This window comes from Ammospiza caudacuta, chromosome 12 (assembly GCF_027887145.1).
Source record: "Ammospiza caudacuta isolate bAmmCau1 chromosome 12, bAmmCau1.pri, whole genome shotgun sequence".
NCBI lineage: Eukaryota > Metazoa > Chordata > Aves > Passeriformes > Passerellidae > Ammospiza > Ammospiza caudacuta.
The window spans coordinates 17,644,128-17,666,917 of NC_080604.1; the positions used below are offsets into that span (position 1 = coordinate 17,644,128).

Consider the following 22,790-nt stretch of genomic DNA (forward strand, 5'->3'; position numbering starts at 1 on the left):
GTGATTTCCATGGGAGAGGTGGATGGCAATGACCAGGATGAATAGATCCTGTGTCAGAGATCCAGCATGCTGCCAGTCCAACACATCAGCCTTTGTCTTGAGTAACTTTAAGCATCTGTACAGGGGTGGATTTTTAGTAGTTTACGTTTTATGGCACACAGAGCATTTATGGGGAGTCTTTAGAAGTGGAAAGCAGCTTTGTTTGCAGGATTCTGTGAATGGTTTCCTCAGATACCTTCACACTGCAAGGTGCTGCTGTCATGGGGGCTGAGCAGGGACCGTTTTCTCCCAGCTGACAGGTCAGACCACACCACAACACGGAAAGTGATGAATTAAAGGGACAATTCTGGAGCAGGGGTGACCAGTTTCTGGCTAGAGGCAGAGGGAAAACACAGGATTTGTGTTGCTTGCAGTAAGGAATCAGGCCTGCATGTAAAGGTAAATGCAACCTGGTTTGTGTCTTGTCTTTAGAAGTACTGAACCAAGACAGGCAATTAGCCAAAATGAGAGTGGACTCAGTGAAACAACTTGATATTTGTTTATAATTCACTAACATCTGATAGAGACTCCACAGAAACAAAATCCCTTCCTAGAGGTCTTTGCCTTGCTTAGAACTCATTACCCCAGAGACTGGAGATATCACTGATGCTATTTTAATCCACTAAGCTGCTGCTGCTTAGCTATGTGGCAATTCTTATAAAACTCTGCTCTGCACAAAGCAAAACCTTCTCTCTCCTGGCAAGAAGTCCTTGAACCTGAAGGTTTGAATCTCTAGCAAGTCAGACTGTGGCAAAATGACTAGTCATAATAGCAGTGCAGGATAATGCCTTACATTTCCAAATTTCAGGTTTTGCTGTACTGTATTAGTGCACATCCAGCAGCTCTTGTCACCAATAATTACTATCCCACAGCAACTACACTAAAGTACCCACCAATTAACTAATTTCATTTTGACAGTTTTAGAAGCAGAAGAGAAATATTGATGTCTCCCAAGCACAGTCAGCAGCTGACACACATCTTCTTTCTATCCAAAGGAGCTGCTGTCAAATGAATTGCTTAAAAAGGTATTTGAGGTGGTTCTACAGAATGCAGCAAGGATGCACTGCAGAGCCTCCTGCAAGTATTCATTCTTGTTATTAAGATTGGTACAAATGAAAAATACTCCTTGCTGCAAGAAATGACAACTTGAGAAAAGTAGTATTTATAGATGGCCAGTGTTTTAAAGGCTGAGTGAGTTTTTAGAATAGACATTTCTTCTAAGAAATAAAGCAAATCTTGACTTTTTCAGCAATATGCATTAAATATTTAATAAGAGATCCTGGAGCTCAAGAAGGTTTAAGACACTGTGTTAGAATATTGAACTAATAAGCTCCTCCAGAAAGCCTCTAAATACGTATAGTTAAACATTACCTAGTTTATTTTAATTATTTAACACAGAGACTGAAGGAGGTTAATGTGACCCAGTGGACTTGTTTATGTTGAAAACTATTGGCTCTCCTTACTCAAAAATCTGCATGCTGAGCTGCATCAGAGCACAGAGCTACAAGGGAGCCATAAGGAATAGAGGTTTACAGCTGCCTGCTAACACCAGGATGGGAGTGCTTGCACCAGGGCTGAGCCTGCACAGAGACACAGCCCATAAACAAAGTCAGGCCCATTAATTTTATTTACAACACTTGGAAAACTAATATACCTAAGTTAGAGGTATAGCTGAGAATGCCCTGGATGGTAGGGGATATTGCTCCTTTGCAAAATTTAGTTTCAGAAATACAAAAATCCTTGTCATTTACTCTTCAATTCACAAATCCTGATAGCTAGTTGTCCTTCTCTTTCTTCAGACTATGGATGATACTTCACTTGGATCTTCAGCCTGGTCCTCCAGCTATGACAGGAGAGAAAGCTGCCTTCACTAAGCCACAGAAAACAAAGAAATCACCCAAACTACTCTGGAAAAGTCAAGTCACAGAGGATAGGTACTAAATATTATGGAGAGAAAACCAGCTTTGCATACAAAAATAAGATTAGGGAAAGGCAGCTATCCATGGCTCCCACCAGGGAAGGGAGGGAATAACCCAGTTTTAAGCAATACCAGGTAAGACCCAGTATGTTCACCTGGATATGTCTTCTTTAGAAAGACTAAAAGCTAGTCTTGCATAAGCAAAAGGCTTGAGTTTCATTTTAACTGGTTATCTTCTTTATCAAAAGAAATCTCATTCAACATTTGTTTTCATTTGTCCTTGGGAATGCCAGCACAGGCTGAGGCTTGTGTTCCTTCTTGCACATGGAATGCAAAATCATCCTCTCATGCACAGCTTAACCTGCCAATGAACATGGCTCAGCTCTGCAATCTCTGCTTCAGAGAAATGTTCAGAGCCATCATTTCCATTCTATAAACTGGTATTTTTAAATAAAGGTTGTCACAGATTAGGGAGAAAAGCCACAGAGAGCAGAAGTCAGGGGCCCTTAGAGGATCAGCTGGCAGAAGGAAGGCACTGGAGTTCACTGCACTCATGGAGTCACACGCGCTCAGAAGGGAACAGATAATGAAAATTTTGCGTATGTGTTTCCCAGAAACAAAGATCCTCTGTGCTAGAGCAATCCCATCAGCAGATCCATGCACAAGGCTCTGTGCTGCTCTGCCACTGGAGATCTACTGGCTTTAAACTGCAGAATCCTGCCCAAAAGGATGGCAACCTCCTATTTCAGCTTCACAAGAGACCTGCTCTGCCACCTCCACCCTTCCTCACCACCAGCACCTTCCTGGAGGTTATAACCATGACTCTTTTGTTTCTAATTCATTGCTCTGCTTGAGTGAAAGGTGTATTTCTAAACCTTCACAATTCCACAGTTATTCAGTTTCCAAGACTTAAATAAGTTGGTGTTTGTGCTTTGGAGTTCTGCCCTCTAGAAAAACAAAACTTCATGAAAATTACTGATCTCACAGTAAAAACAGCCTGGTCTTCAAACAAAGCTGAGGTAGAACAATGCAAAACCTCCAAGTAACAGCAACATCATCTTCAATCACCTAAAAATTTCAGTACTGGGGAAATCAATGGGGTAGAAACTCATCCACACAAAAGGAATATAATAATTAGTGATTCACATGTTTTATCTGAGAGTGAACCCAGGGGGTAGCAAAGTCTTTTTAACCCCAGTCCTGAATAAAAATAGCACATTTAAGTCTTAATTTTGTTGGCTTATTTTTCCTTTTCTGCAGGAATTTCATTAGTGCTTTCCTTTAAAGCTCTCCCAAAACTCAGTTATGTGCCTGGAGAGCTTTTAAAGGAAAAGCTCTTACTCATTTGGCATCTCCCTCCAGCCCCTCCTAGCTCTAATTACAAGGTACAGATTAAAAATACAAATTAGTTGTAGCATTGCATCCTCGGCCTTTTGGGGAACAAAAAAAAAGGAAAAAAAACCCAAAACACACACAACAAAAACATAAGCAAAACACCAAGGGGGAAAAAAAAGTGAAGTATCCAACCTAAGGTAAAATGTTAAAGTCAAGGAGCTTGTACTGGGAGAGAGGGGAAGAAAAGATGAAGTCCAATTTTTAAAAAAATTTCAGTACAAAGCTCACATGCCCGTGGCAGTCTTGCTTGAGTACAAAGTTGTGCAGCATGCAGGTGACATAATTAGGTCACAGGGGGCAAGGCTTCTTGGAACTATTATATAAAGAAATCCATAAGCGTTCTCAAATTACACACCTTCCAGGTTTCTAGAAGGTTCAGAACAGCAACTCTGCAAGCAACCTGGTGTGAGTCCTTCCAGCAGTACAAAGCATTGCAGTTAAATGATCTGGCTAACTAGTTGCTTTCCATCATTATTCTGTTCTCAGCTTGCAGTTATTTATGGCATCCTGCTACACATATTTTATAACTTTGTCACTGAACACAAAAAAACCACTAAAGAAATTAAAGGTGAGCTACTACTGGTGTTACCCTGTCATTTGAGGATGAGGAATGACATTGTTCATGTAACAAATGTGACTAATGAGAGAGTTGAAAGGTGGGATTTTCAGAAGAGTCTTAAGGGAACACTGAAAACAATGACCTTTCCAGTTCAGCATTTGCTGATGATATCTAATGCTTGATGTCTCAAAGGGATGACATCTAATAGTCAAAATCTAAGTGTGAGCTGGACACTGACACCTGAGAACAGCACAGGCTGTGCTGGGAGGGATGGAGCCCAGTGTTTGGGTTACAGTCTGCACTGACACAACCTCTGCTGGCCCAGCACTCTCAAAAATTACTGGAGAGTCAGTGGCAGGTGGAGGCACTGGAAAATATCATCTCTCCTGCTCCTTTAGAATTTCAGTCCTTCAGGGTTAAGAAGTGTTTGAAATTCAAGGTGCACACATGGTTGCCCTTTAGGAAAGCACTGTGAAACACAGAGTCTCACTAAACTCAGCAAACCACAGCAATCTCCTGTTCTCTGCAGCAGTCCCAGTCCCATTTACTCTGAGGCATTTCATAATTAATTCAGAACATGCTGGACTGTTGGATTGACAAATATAATAAGAGCAAATTGAAATGTAACAAACTAGGACAAAAACAAAGCATTGTTCTCATCACCTGTAGCCCATCCCAACACCTGGAACAAGGCACCAATATCAGGATGAACTTAGCAGCCTGTCTATACCACTGTTACAGGTGCATAAATCACCTCTTGATTAAACTGTATCATTTCATAATGAATGTACAGGACCAAATCCCAGTGCACTTCTAAGCAATGGCCTTAAAACTTCCAAAGTTCCCTAAAACTCCCCAGTTTCATATGGATTATTTTATGTCTGCCTGCTAGAGCTGCTCTGTCCTCTCCATGGATATTCCATCTTCTGTCACCTGGAGCATGCACAGCACTCTCCCACAGGGCCAGGCAGAGTCCTAGATTAATAATGCTAATGAAATACCTTCCCTGGATGGCACAATTAACCCAAAACTAAGGGATCTCTTTACTTTTTAAAAATTCTCCTTCAAAGCAATTTTTCCTTGCAGCTTTTCAGTCAACCAGATCAATCCAACAGCCCCAATTTCCACAGTGCAGCATCAGATAATGCATTCAGCCAGTGCTGGTGTTGATAAGTTTGAAAGAGTTTTGTGTCACTGTATCTGCAAGCAAGTTCAGAAGGAGGTGAACAAGTTGCCAAAATCTTGTTTCATTCCAGGATTAAGGGCTATAACAGAGGTCATGTCTGTACCAGCTCCAAGCTTGCAATTTTTTTTCCATATAGCAATTTTCCTCACTTCATTGTCTCCATCTTCTTGCCTAAAACCATCATCAAGACCTGTGGCTGGGATTAAGTCTCTTCTACATATCCAAAAAGAAATGCTGTGGATTTACTGTTAATAATTCTGCACTTATAACCCTGCTGTTCTAGGGAAATAGTCTGTTCTGATATCATACTTCCTGCTTGCACAAACAGCACTATCCTTATTGGAACCACTTAATGCCATATTCACACCCTTGTAAACACAAATATTTTCTCTTAAACCTAGAACCACTTCCAAAGAAAGCAGGTGTGATCTAAAATAAAAATTTTTATAGTCAAGGGTTTCTCTTTAACATGAGAAAGTATCACAAAAATTAAAATTCAAATCATAGCAACATCTTGGGTATCTAGGTAGAGCCCAAACTTCAATGAGCAAGACACAGCTTTTTAGTTTTTAACATCTGATCTCCTGCAACTAAATATTCAGTCGATGCATTTCTTTAAATTGCTCTTGGATAATTAATAAATTCTGTAGCTGACAGCAAGATATTTTCTCTCAAAGTACAGAGTCCACACATGAATAGCTGAAAAATACAGCAGTGACACTGAGGTGAACTGCCCACACTTTTATCATAATAGATTGTTAGCCTTGGAGCTGTGCTGGATCTCATTTAAATACGAGCACACATATAAAGTATGGCAGGTCCAAGCACTCAGCATAAAATCATGGCATCTGGTTGTGAAATATTTAGTTATTATGTACCTTTATAACATAAACGTTAAACATCTTGATGCTGTACGAGATGCTGCTACAAATTTTAAGAAACATAATTTACATTTTAAATAGACCCCAAAATTCAGATAACTGCTTCTAACACGAGGATACCAACATGAGGAATGTGGGGCTGCTTAAGGTCAAACCTAATTACAAAGCCTGCTGAGACGAGGATCGTTTTTTAAGCGGTGCAAAATTAAACTATTTGTCAGCGCTATCAGGCAGTAAATACCTGCCTGTTTTAATTGCTGTTGATACAGCCTAATAAAACTTGGAAAGGAAACGTTCAGGCTCAATTTCATTTCTCTTCCGAGGTCCAGATGTGCCTGAGAAGCAGCGGGCTGGGCTGGTCCTGCTGCAGGGTTACCACACCAGGGATGCGTCCCCTCCTCACTGCCTCGCCTGGCCCCTGCGCCTCCAAAATCTGCAACAGCAACACGCGTGTTGGACACTGAGCCAGCTAAACACCGAGCTGTGCTTCTCCCTGGACACACAGAGAGGTAAATAAGAGATGAAGTGGGGAGAAATCCCGTGGAAATGTGGGAGAGCGTGTCCCCAACGGGAGCGCGGCAGTGCTCGGGCCGTGGCTGTCGCGCTGCTGCCATCCAGCGGGGCTCGGCACAGGGACCCGGCCGAGGATGGAGAGAGCGCCACGGGCACAGGGATGCTCCTGCTGCTCCTCCTGGCAATGCCCAGCACGGCTAAGGTGTGCAGGGAAAGGAAAATAAAGCGTGAATGAGAAGCCCGTCACAGACGTGTTTTATGAACAACCCTTTCCTTAGGATTTTTTCTCCTGAGAAGCTGGAGGCCTCAGGAACAAAATGTAAACAATGGTTATCTGCTGCTGTGGAATGCAACAGGTAGATCTTTGATTAGTCCGTGTTAGTTGTTTCTAATTAATGGCCAACCACAGTCCAGCTGGCTCAGACAGAGAGTCTGAGACAGCTGCCTTTGTTATCATTCCTTCTTCTTCTATTCTTAGCTAGCCTTCTGAAGAAATCCTTTCTTCTATTCTTTTAGCATATTTTTAGTATAATATATATCATAAAATAATAAATCAAGCCTTCTGAAACATAGAGTCAGATCCTCATCTCTTCCCTCAACCTGGGACCCCTGTGAACACGGTCACAAGAGGCCTCAGGAACAAAATGTAAACAATGGTTATGTGCTGCTCTGGAGTGCAACAGGTGCATCTGTGATTGGTCTCATGTGGTTGTTTCTAATTAATGGCCAATCACAGTCCAGCTGTCTCAGACTCTTGGTCAGTCACAAGCTTTTATCATTCCTTTTCTTTCTTTGCTTTCAAGCCTTCTGATGAAATCCTTCCTTCTATTCTTTTAGTATAGTTTTAATATTATATATATATATCATAAAATAATAAATTAGCCTTCTGAAACATGGAGTCAGATTCTCATCTCTTCCCTCTTCCTGGGACCCCTGTGAACACCACCACAGAAGCCTTTGTAAGAATCTGCTCCTTCTGCACAAGGAACAAAGAGGCACCTCCTGCCCAGACTCACTCCTGGTGCTGCCTGAGAAATCACTCCATGGGCTCAATCCATCTCCACCCTGCAGCTCTTGAGGTGTTTGAGATGCTGGAGCTGAGAGAGGAATGGTCACACAGAGCTTTGTAACATGCAGGATCTTATACCAGCACAGATTCCAAGTCTTCAGATCTAGAATTTCACTACACTTAAAATGGAGGTTCAGCACATACCTTGCATAAACCCACTAGAAAAATCCTACTGGCTGTTAATCTGCTGTGATAGGTACCTAAATATCTTGTTAAATCTAGCGTTAAAAGCCTGTATCTGCCTTGTTTCAGTATTTGGGAGCTCAGAATACACGTAGAGCAAAATGAGACTTTGATGTTCTGCTATCTACTTATCTCCTCAAAGATTACAGACAAGCTAAGAATTTGTAAATGATAGCATAACATTTTCATTACCAACATCGTTACTTGTGGATGATGAAGCAGAGACAGTGACAACAATTTAAAGCCAACACAAATTGTCAGGGTACTACAGGGCAATTTATGAAGAAGATAAATTCCTGATGCTAATAGGAGACTACAGCAAGATATCAATGGCACAGACTCCTCCAAATCAAGGAGAATGGGAGGGAAGCAGAGGGAAAGGTGGCTGACTTGGGACCAGGAAAGAGGAAAAGATGAAGATTTCCTCAGCAGTTCAGCTGCACAATCAGTGCTGTGCTCTGAGACACTGCTGAGACAGAGAAGTGTCAGTCTCTGTATTTTTCAGACCTTCATATTTACTGTAAAATTGCTACAAGAAACATAAAATGATCATTTATCCTTCTAATTTAACTCATCTTTAAATCCCACTAAACAGAATTCTCCCAAAGAGCAGCAGTGGTGTAGCAGCCAACAAAGAAGGGGATGCTGCTTTATTTTTGGTGTATGGGGAGAAACAGGTGACTGATAAGCACTCACCAGTACCTGATATTCAACTGCACCATCGGCAGAATGGGAGAATCATAATCCACATTTCATCTGGTTTGATTATCTTGGGGTTTTGGTAACAGTTTGAAAGCCTGACACGTTGTCCTCCCTGTTCAGTCAACCTGCCAGGAAAGCAGGGGCACAACCAGAACTCCTCCACTCTCCAGGAAGTCCTGGGTGCTATAAAATCACTCTACTGGAGTCACAGGCAGAAGCCAGGGCTGCCCTGTGATTACAGGCTGCACACTGCACCAAGTCAGCTTTTACAGAGACTCTGCAAGGGTGTCTGCTTTGATTTACTGCCCTGTGTTCAGTTCAGCTCTGTCTGAGAAGACACCCAGCCCAGGACACTCCCAGTGATTAATTTCAGGAGGACTCATTTAGGATAGTTGTGCTCCATCAGTAGAGAGATATCCTTGATTTGCCTCTGTACCAAAACACAATAAATCCATTTACCTGTTAAACAAGTTAACTGGAGCATTAAAGCCCTGATCATTCACACACCCCTACAAACAAGACTTGCACAGCACCTAACATGAAGAATAAACTCAGCTTTGGACATTTCCACGATGTTACTTCTCAAATGCATTTTGAACTTTAGCACATTTTTGGACACAAGACCGCAGACTTAACAGAAAATGTACAACATATTATTTTATTCTAGCCAAGAGGTTATGTAATCACTAATGCAGACCTATTTATCTCCCTCTCATGTCATCATTCAGAAACTGAAATGTGATTTTTGAATTTCAATTGGCCTATCAAGCGTTCAATGACATCATGAGATCCTGTCTCCACTGAAAGGGATTTCTGCCCTTCTTTTCCCTAAGACTCGCATCCTGTTCACTCCATCCTGCAGTCCTTTCACAAAGCAAATCGCTTAAATCACCAGATTTATACAAAAAAGACTAAATAACTCTCATTGCCCCAGAGAGCACTTTGCAATTGGATTTTTACACACACTCTTACTGAAGCATGGTGTTTATCCTTGTGATTTTCATACCAATTTCTTTTTATATTCAGAATCACTTTGTTTAATGCTTTATTTACAGTGTGTTATAACATCACTGATCCCTCCTCTGCTGGAGGCCAGTACCTGCTGCCCCTCAGCTCCAGGTTCCTTGGTGTCACCTGTGTTTCACATGCATGAAACCAGGGTCAGCCAGTGGGTGCACAACCCCTGTGCTCTCACCTGAGACACCAGGAGCCCATTTCTTCTCTCCCCATCCCCACAGCCAAGTAGCAAACCAGTTCCTAATCACCATGCTAATATAAGAGCAGTGGCAATTAGCAATATCCTCTCAGCACAACCATCTGCTGAGGCTGCCACAAAGCAGACATCTTCCCTCTGCTTGTCCCCTGACTGAATTCATCACTGCACAACAGGCAGCTTTCCCCTGGTCAAGGAGTGACCCTGCTAATGATCTTTATCATCTAACAGATCTCAGGCTGAAAGGTCATGTCATATTTCACCAAAAATATATAGTGAGCAAAACCTAATAAATAAGAATAAATGTCCTTTCTTTGCAGTGCCTTTTGACCAACTCAGCTGACAGACTCTGGACTGAGAAATGCTGGAAATGAGTTTGGGAAGGAGCTCCCCAGTCACGTGCCAGCTCTAACTGGTGGTACCTGTGCTGGCCAGCACAGAGCAGTGATGGTGTTTAAGTGTGTTGCTTGCATAAATCACAGCCCAGCCACCAAGTCCCAGGCAGGACAATCCAAACCAAAGTTCTGCACCTGAGACCTGTTGGTTCCCATGACACTGAAGTGCTCACCATGCACACAAGGGTTTCATCTCCATCTCTTAAATGAGAATGATCACACTTCCCTTTGGTTTGGCTGCCAGAGGAGAGATCACTGTTTATTTAGGCTGCAGGATTTGGGGCAAAGACCCATCTCTTTTTTGGAGGGATGATACAGAGAAAATGCTGAATCACCTTTATTCCCTAAACTGCTCCTTCTGCAGCCATAGCTCTTTTTAATGCTGCTTTGATGCTGTTCTGGCTACAGCCAAAAGAAAAATGGAAATGATTTTGCAAAAAACCCTACTCAGGTCTTGGGTTTGATCCAGAATTCAGTCAATCCAAATCCCTTGATACCAGGGAAGGGTCAGGAAAATTCTTTCAAGTCAGTGCTGGATTAGATTTGTTGCCCCAGAAGAGGACATGTTTTCAGAGTAAACTCTCTTTTCTCTCTAGCTTGGCACAAACTATCATGTGATACAGCCTGATAAGAGGATGTTTCATCACATTAGCATAGCAGACTTATTTGTCAGTTGCAGACTAATTATCTTGGCTCCTTGTTTGGGGACTGTGGCATCCCTTGCAGTAAATTGCATTTTGCTGAGGGCAGCAATTTTACTCAATTTCTAAAGAGTGTCAACACAAAGTTGAGGGGTCTTTTGTATTTCCAAATGAAATATTAAAAATAGTGTGTGGTAGGGGGAGAAAAATAGCCCATCTGTCACAGTGTTTCTGAATGAAATATCAAACTATTGCTTTTTTCTATATAATTCAAACAACATTGAACATAGATCTGATAATAAAACCCAATATATTGTCTCCATATTTCTGAAACCTTGGAAGAGGAACAAAGGCTGAAAAATTAACTCTAGGCAAGTAAATTATTAAACTCAGTTGTCAGCAGCCATTTCTAAAAACAGATAGAGCTGGACACCCAGCCAAGCAAGTGACAATCCTGGCAGAGCAATCAGACTTTCTTTTAACAACATGCATTTAGAAACACTGAAAATAAAATTATCAGCTATACTTTTTTCCTCAGTGACACAACAGTACTAACTCCAATGGAGCGCCTGCAGAGAACAGCAAGGACCTATTTCTGCATTCAAACTCTTTTAGATGAGCAAATTTCAGTTGACTGAATTTTAGTAGGGTTTTTTGGGGGTTTTTTTGTTGTTGTTGTTTTGTTGCTTTATTTTTTCCAGCTGGAAGAATACCAGCATCTGCTGAAAGGACTCACTGGACAGAAATCATCAGCCCAGCCACAATTCATGCCAGACACTCACATTGCTGGGTGAGTTAAGCCAACTGACATCATATGCTCTTTTCTCAAGTTATATTCTGACTTGATTTTTAACATTTTCAATAAATTATGTTTTCTAAAGACAAATCTGAGAAAATTTAGTAACAAGTGTCAGTGCTGACACAGAGTCTTAAGATCTTCCTGTTTGATCTCCTCTGAAAAGGGCATCTCCTCAACATGGGAAGTCAGGAGAGATTTTGTGTCCCTTTCAGAGACAATCAGGGACACCACGAACAAGGAAGATCAGTGTCTGCTCCCTCTCAGCCTTATTTGCTGTTATGCAGAAGGAAATCTCCTGGGAAAAGAATGGAAGCTGTAGAATATGGGATATACAGAGCACAAAAGATATTTTAATGTTTTACACCCAATCTGAAAATAAAATAAACCCAAAAGTTGGGTTCATTTATGAAATGTACACCTTGATTGGGTTCATTTATGAAATGTACACCTTGATACATTTGTATTTTTGCTTTACAATCATAATTTTGTTTTTGCTATCAGGCAAAACCAGCCAACGTGATGCAACACCCTACAAACAGCTGTTAACACACCCCAGGTCTGCTAAACACAGAGCTTGCCATTCCACCCCAGCTAATTTGTGACTCTTTGTACAAAAAAAAAAAAAAAAAAAAAGACACCAAAATAAATCTGCTTATTCCAAAATATGGACTTCATCTTAAGATGCTACCTGAAGAAAACACAGGTAAAAAAAGAACTGGTATCAGGAGGATGCAAGTAGGAAATAAAGCTAAGGGAAATCTTGCCTCACACTTCCCTGGTCATTATTTCCCAAAATAACAACATAAATCAGAAAACTAGTGACCATTCACAGACTGCAAGGCATATGGATGATATCCATAAGGAGAAAAAATAAGTGGAAATAAAGGAAATAAATAAATAAATAAATAAAGGCCAAACACTAAGCAACAGTACAGTTGATCCTAGAATTTTCCACTCATAACTTCTGGCATTTCTGGAGGTATTGTTAAAGATTGCCACCCTGGAAGATAATGAATGTCAGGTGTAGCTTCCATGTCCAGTGTGATGAGGAGAGATTACCCTGCTGAAGCCTACAAGACATCTTTAATCTCCTGATTTAGAATCCATTGTCTGCTATCAGTTGTCACTCTCCTGAAGGAATGCAAGAATGCTGCCAAACACTGAAAAACAGCAGCAGCAAAGGGCTACCAGCAGCAATCCCGAGGTACTCTGCCAGCAAAACACTTAAATGTTAGTAAAAAAAAAAAAATTCCATCTCCAGGTTCTTCCATTATTCATTAATAACGGTTTCCAAGAAGTGCTTGCTCAAAGACGCCCTTGAAACCAGGCACATCAGCGCCACAAACTTTCAAAGTTAAAGTTGAGGGGCAGATTTCTGGAGGACAGAGCACTGTGCTTGGCACCAGAGCAGAGCTGGGCACTCCAGAGTGTGAGTGGAGCAGGCACAGCTGGACCACGCCTGATGCTACAGCCAAGGATGACAGCAGATCTCCTGCTCTTCAACACAAGGTGAGTATTTTGTACCCACCCACAGCCGGGTGGGCAAATGAAACCCACCAGGGAGAGTAATCCCTCCCTGGGCAGCCTCTGAGCCTCCCTGCACCAGGCAGACACACAAAAACAGACAGCCTAAATAAATCACCAGAAACTGCTGCCCATTGCCATGGGCATCCATTCAGGCCTGGGCAGCCAGCCATTTGGGATGAAAGGCCTTACAATTACACTGAAATGGGACTGGGATTCTGGGGCAGGCTCTGCCCTGCTGTCACAATCAATGTTAACTGGAAGGCTGTGGCAGCGCAGCCCAGCCAGTGAGCACAGAGCTGGGGATCAACAGAAGAACAGACCCTAAAAGAGTTTCCATCCTTCAAAAAGGCAGTGATTTGCCAGTGGTGAATGCTGTGAGTGACTGCTTTAAGCTTTAATAAAACCATAAGTATGGAGTTTAACTTTTCAGCTGAGACACATCCGGAGTGGGCTGGAAACTAAATCACAGAAGAATCAAACTCCCACTTCAGTGGGGTCAGGACTTCATCTTAGGCAGGTCTTTTAATCATTTCAGAGCAAGGAACTGATGCAAGTCCTTTACATCTCAATCTCTTGCCTTCATCACTCTGGCATCCATCCTCCCAAGGACTCAGCAGGCTGACCTCCATGGAAACCCAGAACAGAGCTTTTTGTTGCATCACTTCACTCAAGTGAACACCAAGGATGAGATCTTTTCCATTCTATTTGTGGATTTACACTTATCCAACCATTTCTGTCTCACACTAGCACAAGACAATCCATTTGCAAGGTAATATTTTTTTTCTGTTATCAGATCTAAGTTTGGGAGAAGTAGGTTTAAAAGAAAAGACACAGAATAAAGAAAGCTTTCCTGGTTAGAATTTTGGTCAATGCAATATAAAGATTATCATTTACAGCAGGTGACAGTTATGTAAAAAAAATGATGGTGCCATTGTAAAATGACAATATTTTCACAAGCTTTCCCCAATGGCTTTAAAATAAGGTCACTTTGATACTGCAGGAAAGTGCTTGGTATCAGCCTCCTGCTCCACAGTTTGACAAACTGTGCTTGACCATTTGTATTAAATGAGACTCTCTCTTATTTATTACAGAATTTCCCTCCCACTTTTGAAACAATGACATTTCAAACACAACACACACACATTTAAAAGTGCCTGTAATTCTCCCCCTCCCACCCCTCAGCTCCCAGGAATACACAAATGTTTCCATATGCAATCACATAGTTAAAGTGTGCATTCTTGGAAAATGATACCAGAAGCTACATTTTACTCTATTAAAAAAAAAAAAAAATCAACACTGAATTGTTACTGGTAACATAGATATGCATCTAATTTTAAGTCATTGTCAAAGTCTGTCATAAGTATCAAAAGCTCTCATTGTTATTTAGAAAAAAATTAAAATGGAAAATAAATATTTCTTACACTTTTTTTCTCCACAAAAATAAGTACACCGGCAAACTTCACACTGAGAATTCTGCTCCTTTTTGTCTTAAAGAGAACCTATTTCTCAAGTGAATTGCCTTCCCTACCTTATTACTTGAAGAGATTACAGTCAGGGCTGTATATTGCAGCCACCCTGTATTTAGAAGCTGGGTAATAAACCACATAAATAGCACACTGAATAAAACATTAAGACATAAAAGGAGTTCAATAGAACAAAGGGCTAAAGCTTATTGTGCAGTAACCATGCCTGACCCGTGGAAATACAGAAAACTCATAATTCTAGTTAGCAAAATGCAGAGTTGGGATTTAAATCAGGAGGAAGCTGGTGGTGGCTGAGTGCTGGAGCCCCTGGCACAGCCTTGCAGGGCCCTCTGGTGGAAACAGGAATCCATCTCACGGCTGCCCAGCAGCCCTGCCAGGAAAAACGAGGCTCCAACCCCAAAATAAAGGGACAGCAAGCAGCATGGGTTTTCCCTGTTTTCTTAAAAGCAGCAATATTTCTGATATAAAGCTGCGTTTTTCAGCTCTCCTTTAAGGAGATTAAATCCTGGAGCCTGTGTAAGTAAGGAATTCTTCCTCTGACTCCAGTGGGAGCAGAGTCCGTCTACAAAGCCCTGAAAGTAGAGAAAAGCTGTGAAAAGCAGCAGTAATGTGGAACATTCTGCCCAAAAATTTAGACCCTTCAGTAAAGCTGGAAGCATTGCAGGTGAGCATCACCACATAAACCAGTCTCCAAAAAGCCAGGTAATTCATGGCAGAAACTGCTCAGCCGGCTGTGCCAGCTCAGGGTCTGCAGGGCCAGCCCTCACATGAGCTGACCTGACAAAATGTCTTTTCAATGCTTCTTCATTTGTGGCTTTGAGCAGTGAGGTGGAAACAAACCTTTTCTGGTGCTAAATGTATGTTGCTTCATCCAGAACAGCATGGAATTGATCATTATATTGGTATTAGGTACTCAAAAATCCTGAAATACTGCCCATTTTTTTAAAAAAAGAAGTAAAATTGGTGCTTATGCTTCCCTTAGTTATTGTCAGGGCAAAAGAGAAACTCTTCAGAAGGGCATTCACAGCAACAAAGTCAGATGAACATTCTCAGGTTTCTTCTCCACACAAATATCCAAGGGGCTGCTAAAATAATCTGCACAAGCAGCATCTTTAATGATCTAAAAATGGCATTTTTAATGATCTAATGGTGATGAGAAGAAAAATTCCTCCTCTGCCTTTTGCCGCTGTCAGTCAGGGCAATCACTGTTCCAATGAAAAACAGGCTGCAGTCACCAAGCTGAGTTCAAGACCCAAACTGCTCCAAAGCAAGGCAGGATTGAGCATCTCTCCTCTGACAGGTATTTCAGGGGATATTTGTGGTGAATATTTCACAGAGCAAAAGAGAGAACCAGGTCTGTCTTACACTTCATTCCAGGGAAGAGCCTCCATTGTCAAAGGGATTTCTCAATGCCATTGTCTCCCATTTTTCAGGAGCAGGATGGCTCTTGGGTCCATAAGATCCAGTCTCTGTCCCGGCCTGAATAGGGCACACAGTTGCCAAATGTGATTTTTTCAAGCACCATCTAGCATGACCTAGGTCAATAATTGTCTTTTCCCAGATTAGGCTCCTTAAAAATGGCAGCATTTTGAAAAGAAGATGTCAATTCCCACTTTTCATCTTGAATTCTCTTGTCTGCTCTTGGTTAACAAAGTTTCTTAGCTGTAGTGAGCACACACTTATTTAAAAGGTGCTGATGATGTCAAGTAAATAATTTGAAACACAATGAGTGTCAGGAGCAGACACAACCTGCTCTCAAAAACCAGCTCCTCTCAAAGCACCCCAGGCTGGGCTCCTGATGCCTCCCAGCTCAGCAGTACCTGCTGGACCTAAAGGACAAAGCCCTTGCTGAACCCAAGCCTTGGATTCATCCCTCTAATGTGCTTCAGGACATTTTACTTTGAAAAATGGGAATGCTGCCTATTGACTGCAAAAATTTTATCTCAATTGCTATCCAAGAACATGCTAATTTGTATGAAATAAATGAGGCTAATTATTTGCTTTCCACAAAACAGGCTCTGCTAAAAGCTCTGAATTATTTGTTTTCCTGATGAACAAGGCAGCACCTTGCTCACATAATAGATTCCATCAGAGATTTGATTATCCATTAGAAGGGCAATCTATGTGTTGTGTCAGGCAGCAAAGATAAGATGGGGCTGGGAAACACAGGGCCCTTGAGAACAGATCCCTAAACCCTCTGTGGTGCCAAGAGTCAGATTTAGAGAATCAAAATTGGGATCACTGCTTCATCTACCACATGGAATCAAAGAGGGATGGGGGTCACTTCAGTGTGCAAAGAGGGAAACTCACACTTGGGGAAGAACAGGATACCATGATCTAAAAAAGGTGCATGAAGGCTCCAGCTTCAAGGGGGTCCATCTGAAAAAACAGCTCCACAGCTGGACCAAGCTATTGATGAGGAGCAGAACCTTCTTTTAGCTCACCAGAGAAATCACAGCACACAAACATGATTAAAGTCAAGTAACTTGACTGTGTTCGTGGTACCTCTTTGACAGGGAAGAAGGAATTCCTGGTGTCAATTTAAGGTATGCTGTCAAGTAGTCCGAAATTTCATGTAAAAAATATTGTCATGATTCACATAATACACTGTGTTCATCATACAAGCCCACAATACAATATCACTGCTGCCTTATTACAGGTATTTCCCTTAGGTATACAGGCAAAGTGCATCTTGAAAGGACAAAAACAACATTTCTTCTGACATGACCACTCCCCAAATGACAAAATCTGCAGAAGGCTCCTCTCCAGGTTTGTCTGCAGAGTCAGCTCTGAAATGTTTTGCTATCAACTTGTGACTGTGCACAGACCTCCCTTCCTCATGGAAGGGACACAACTAATTCCCAGAGCAAAGCAGCAACGTGGGTCATCCTCCACCTCTGCATTCTCTGGAGTCACTCCTCAGGCTTTTGCCTCCCAATGCAGTTACTTTCCATAAACTGTGGCTGTGTTTTGCAGCAACCAGAGTGCTGCACAGCCAGGGAAAGCAGAGCTGGTGATGGGGGAAGGCAAGTAGGAGGTTTTGTAGCTCTCAGAGACGCAGCAGCTACGTGCAGGTCAGTCAGTCCTGCCTGCCAGTTCTGGAGGTATTTTGGTGAGCACAGGAGGAGCCTTCAGCTCCTGCCCAGACAGCCACTGAAGCAGCCAGGAAAGAGATCAATAGTTTGTCTCTCCTGGAGGATGGAGCCTTTACCAAATGCATCCTCACCTCCCAGCCCTGAGGGGAGTGGATGCTAACATTAGACCTGGACCCACAGGAGTCTGGCTCAGAGCTAAGAACATTGCATATGGATTTGAGGAGTAACACCTGATTTAGGGGCACATCACAGAGAGGAAGACTTGCAGAAATCCCCAAGCCATGAAGCTGTCTATGGTGCTGAGAACAAACCCATTGTGGGGTTTGTAGCCAGACTTTTGATCTCTCCTGAAAAGCAGCTCTGACACGGGGTATTTTGCTACCTTACCTCTCTCTAGTGGGATCAAAGGTAGCAGAGTCTTAGCACAGCTATCCCATTTTATTCAGGACTTGCACAGATACCTTCACTGCTACATCTCCATCTCTTTCTGCTCTCAAGCTGATGTCTGCATGATCCTACCAGAGATGTTGCCACAAAAATCCAGGCTGGAAGCCAATCCAGCTCATTCTGAGCTTTTTCTGGCATTAATAATATGATAACACATCATATTATTAATGCCTGGTAGGTATTTCCCTACTACAATAGTGCATCCCTTAAAAGCAAGATCTTTGTTTTCCTCATTATGCCAGTTAGGAAAAGGAGGAGAGTATCAGAGGCTGATCTAAGCACAGGTCAGAATTTGTGTCAGTCAGTGGGAGAACTGGCTAACATGAGTCTGAGGGCTTCGATTTATTGCCCACCACTGCTGTAAAGTCAGTTGATAACAACAGGATTAAGAGGGTGAAGATAAAGATACATTTCAGAATGTTTTTGGATAAGGATAGAGCAAAATGACACAAACAAATGCCAAAGACCTAGCAGTCATGAAGTCACTCCAAAAACCTCCTGGCGAGCTTCAGTACATAAATAACTAGAGAAAAGCCATGAACATTTACAATAACTCTTTTTTTTTTTCTTCCTTGTTGGTGGTGTATTTTTAACCTATTGCACTGATTATAACATGCTGTCAACAGCCTCATCAATTATCCATTGCTAGAAAGTGGGCTCTAACATGCTGCAAGTGGTATTAATTGGTCTCAGTAGCACATAATGAGTTTAAAAGCTCCTACCTGTGTGCCCCCGGGGATGGTGACTAGAGGCGGACAACAATTTACAGCAGACCATTAACACATAGAGCAGAAAGAGCCAGTCAGACAGAAGCATTGATTTGGCACAGAATCTCATCCTGGAGGCAGAAAAGGAAGCAGTTGAGTGAAAGAACAATGCAAGTAGGGAATAACATAAAAACGATGCGGGGAGGAAAAGCTGAAGGGATGCTGAAGAATAACTGATGTGGGTTATTGCAAGGCAACGCTCACAAAATCATATTCATTACTTGGTTGGGATCGATTCTTTGTTAAGGACATTTTATAATTACAAGCAATGTCTATCACACATCACATTACCCACAAACACATGTTTATAATAACACATTATGAGTGCCATGCAGTTGTATGAATCTGAGATAAGGGATGGGTTCTTTTTTCTTTTATCAAGATCCAGCCAGATTCAAAGTTAAACACACACATTTATGAGTTGTGCTACTATTTTTGAACTGCACCTCCCCCAATGACAGAAAAAAAGTCATTTTTACTTAACACTTCTCAAGAAATATTAACTAAATAAATATATCATATAATAATTTACTGTAATATAACGTAAAATTTACTGTAGCCTTGCACAGTTCTGGGCTGGGTCTCCCCACCACACAATATTTGGGAGATTTCCTGGAGATCACCCAAATATTTACTGAGGGTAAAACACTCATGAAGCAGCACCTCAGTCAAACATGCAAGGACTCACTTCTCTGTGTTGGAAACTGCATTTCAGAAAATATTTGCTCTATAGAAGGTGTTGTTACTCTTATTCCTGTTATTCTTAGAACTAAGATCCCAAATCCTCCACCATTTTTCTGCAAATATCTAGAATTAAATCCCTCAATAGCTTATGTTATGCCATTCATCATACAGAAAGGGAATCTAATAATCTTTTTTAACTGAGTTGTGATGATTTATTGCTTGCATGATACATAAATGGGCGTTATGTACTTGAACCCTTAGATACTGTGTTCCACAATTTCAGCAAATTCTGCAAGCAGGAATACATCAAATTAATTAAAGGCAATTTATAGATTTGCATAAATTGAAGCAAATACTGTTTTCATGGCAGTGACGTCTGTCTGCAGCTAATCAGCATGCTGGGATTTGGGCAAGCCTATCACGAATTTATTTGCACCAAAAAGTCCTTTGGGAACTGCTTTTCCTCTGCAGATTCCAGTTCTGAGTCTTTTCTACAACAAAATTATCTGTATTTCTTGAAAATACCTAAGACTATTCAGCTAATCCAATATTCAAGTGCTAAAGAGACAAATTTAAAAAGGAAATCCCAAGCAACACATGCCTTAGACAGATCTACCATCACAGCCAGGTGACACACTTGGATCTTGTTTAAATTTGATGAACATCTACCAATGAAACCAAAACAGAGGCCTTGTTTTCTCTCTTAAAATTGCTCACACAATTTCCCTTTTCAAGCTTTGCAGAACAATATTTTTCTCTAATTGCAAATGTTGATAAAGCCCAAACAAATAAAAAATGCACTTATTAATATCAAAAGTTAAGAGACCAGAAGCCTGCTGCATGTAAATAGATTTTAACAACAAATTCTGGTTTACGCTGTAGAAAAAAATACATTGGTGCAAACTCCAGCACCTCCAGCCTACAATTTAAAAAAAAAATACATAAATATTGCAAATAAACCAGCTCACCATGTCTGCAGATTTCAGAGAATGAAAATTATATGTAAAGAAGCCACACTTTAAGCATGGATTTGGCAAGAGGGTACCTTTTCTGGCTTTGAGAAGATGCTCTGTTTTGAGCCCAGTATATTTCCATGCTGAATGCAGGAACAAACACCCTGCTGGCCTTTTACAGCTGTTTGTAGGAGACTTCTGCGAGCATGAATCAAGCCCAGCAGATAAAGACACCACTGCTCCTCACCCACCCTGTAAGTGCCCTCTCCTGGAGCACTCCCAGGCTAATTCAGAGCAGCTGAACCAAATTCACCTCTTGCATGCAGCTGAACCCATAATGTCACTGCAGCTAATGGGATTGAGTCACTGTGAAACCAGCATAAATGTCACTACTGCTCTTGGTCCAGTATTAGCCTAGGAAAACTGCCTGGTAAGTTCTAAAATCACTGTACCATTTCAGATTTTGGTCATCCAAATCTTTCCCAGGTGACTGAACTCTTTTTTTTTTTTTTTTTTTTTTTTTTTTGAGAGAGAGAGAGCTGAATTTAACCTTAGTTTTCAAAACACACAGGTTACAGCTCATGAACAGGATGTCATCATCTGCTCAGCTTCCAACCCCATCCTTCTGTTGCTCTAAATGCAAATACTCAGATCTGATCCAAGTTCTGGTGTCACTCTGATGTGTCACCGTGAAGATACAAACCTTCCTCCAGCTTTCCCGTGGAATTAAACACCCCTTAAACACTGCTCAGGCATTCTGAACGTGCCATTTCTGGTGGGAGGTGATGGAAGGGGCAGGTGTGATGATGGACAGGTCCCAAATCATGCATCATATGCTCAACAGTTGCTGTTCCAGCACTTTATTGGACCCAGGTGTTCCCACCACTCCCAGTGCAGCAGCGAAACCGGTCTCAGTGGAAATAGAATTGTACTGACCTATTTCCAAAAGTTTTCCCCAGCTGAGTTTGACTCTTTTGAGACACTAAACAAGGAATGTGAAACCAGGGCTCATCAGGTTAACAGGGTAACCTCAGCCCTGAGTGAGAACATTCAATTCCAGGAAGAAGTGTATCACCACAAAGCATCCACTCGCTCCTATCCAAACTGAAAGGCTGCTGAAAGCATCCAGTGCCATCCAAAGGACACATCTGCAGGCTTTAGTCTGCCTTGCAGGTAGGCAGGACACAAGTTTTCAGCCTGCTAATGTAAAGAAATACAAGAGGATCTTTGAAAAGGCAGGGAAAAAATGAAATTTGGCAGACAGATGCAGCAAGGGGTGCTGAGCCCTTCAGCGTCAGTGGGCTGCTGCTTTCAGAAATGTCAAGCCTTCATTCTCTATTGGATTCAAGTGGATATTGTTGCTAACCAGAACAGAGAATCTTCAGTGTCATTTGAAAGATAAAAAGTGCTCTTACCTTGGGGACTTTGCAAGAATTTTGTTCCAGTCAAACACAATTATTTCAGTGTACATAGTTATTCCAGATTCCCATTTGCAGCAGCAAATAAGCCTTTCTGCATCTCAGAATTTTTTCCTTCACTTCGGGGACCTAGAAAGAAAGCCACATTACACTGCAATTAACGTCTGCAAAGGTGCTGTAAAACACATCTTTGTTACCAAAATCTTAGTTTCACAGTGCCATCTACAGTGCAATCCGGGGCAAAAGGCAGCAGGTTTACTTCTCTTTTCTTTCTGAGAGCACAGAGAAGCTGTGGTGAGGCAGCTCTGGGGTGTCACTACATTAACCAAAGGCAGAGTTTGCTGTACATGGGGTTGCAAACAGAATGTGAGCAGCTCTCTGGGGTCTCTCCACCCAACACCCCAGAGTTTGAAGCAGAGATTATTAAAAATAGTGGGGAAAATCTGTCACTGTCTTCATAAAGATTTGGCCCAGGCCCTGTGCCTGCCTCAGCAGAGAGGGTCACACCCCCAGGGGAGTGTCTGGAATTGTGCATTATTGCACCCTCTGACCCTGCTGCCTCTCCTGGCAAGCTCTAAAATCAGTGTACCATTCAGATTTTGGTCATCCAAATCTTTCCCAGGTGACTGAACTTTTTTTTTTTTTTTTAACCTTAGTTTTCTCAGCCTCTCCATGAGAAACACACAGGTTACAGCTGATGCTGTAATCCAGGAGTTACACTTTGAAACCTCCACGTGGAAGCACTTTCACAGCAGCTCTGACACATGTTCTGCAGAATGAGGAGCTCAAACACTCCATTTTATAGACACTCAGGCCTCTTTGCTTTTGCTGTTTATATTTGTTCTCTCACTTCCATTCCTGGGCACAACTTGACCTTCTGCTACTGAAAATATGACACAGAGCAATTTGTGAGAGTGGTAAT

The 22,790-nt window shown here is 41.7% G+C and overlaps 1 protein-coding gene across 1 annotated transcript in view; it reads right to left on the bottom strand.

The window, feature by feature from the left end:
* The window catches only part of TAFA4 (TAFA chemokine like family member 4), a 40,624-nt gene extending 18,684 nt beyond the window's left edge, over positions 1–21,940 (bottom strand). The window contains 3 exon segments of the mRNA XM_058813085.1: positions 18,769–18,884; positions 21,866–21,919; positions 21,921–21,940. Coding sequence (XP_058669068.1) covers positions 18,769–18,884; positions 21,866–21,919; positions 21,921–21,940 — 190 coding nt within the window.
* Between the last annotated feature and the right edge of the window lie 850 nt (positions 21,941–22,790).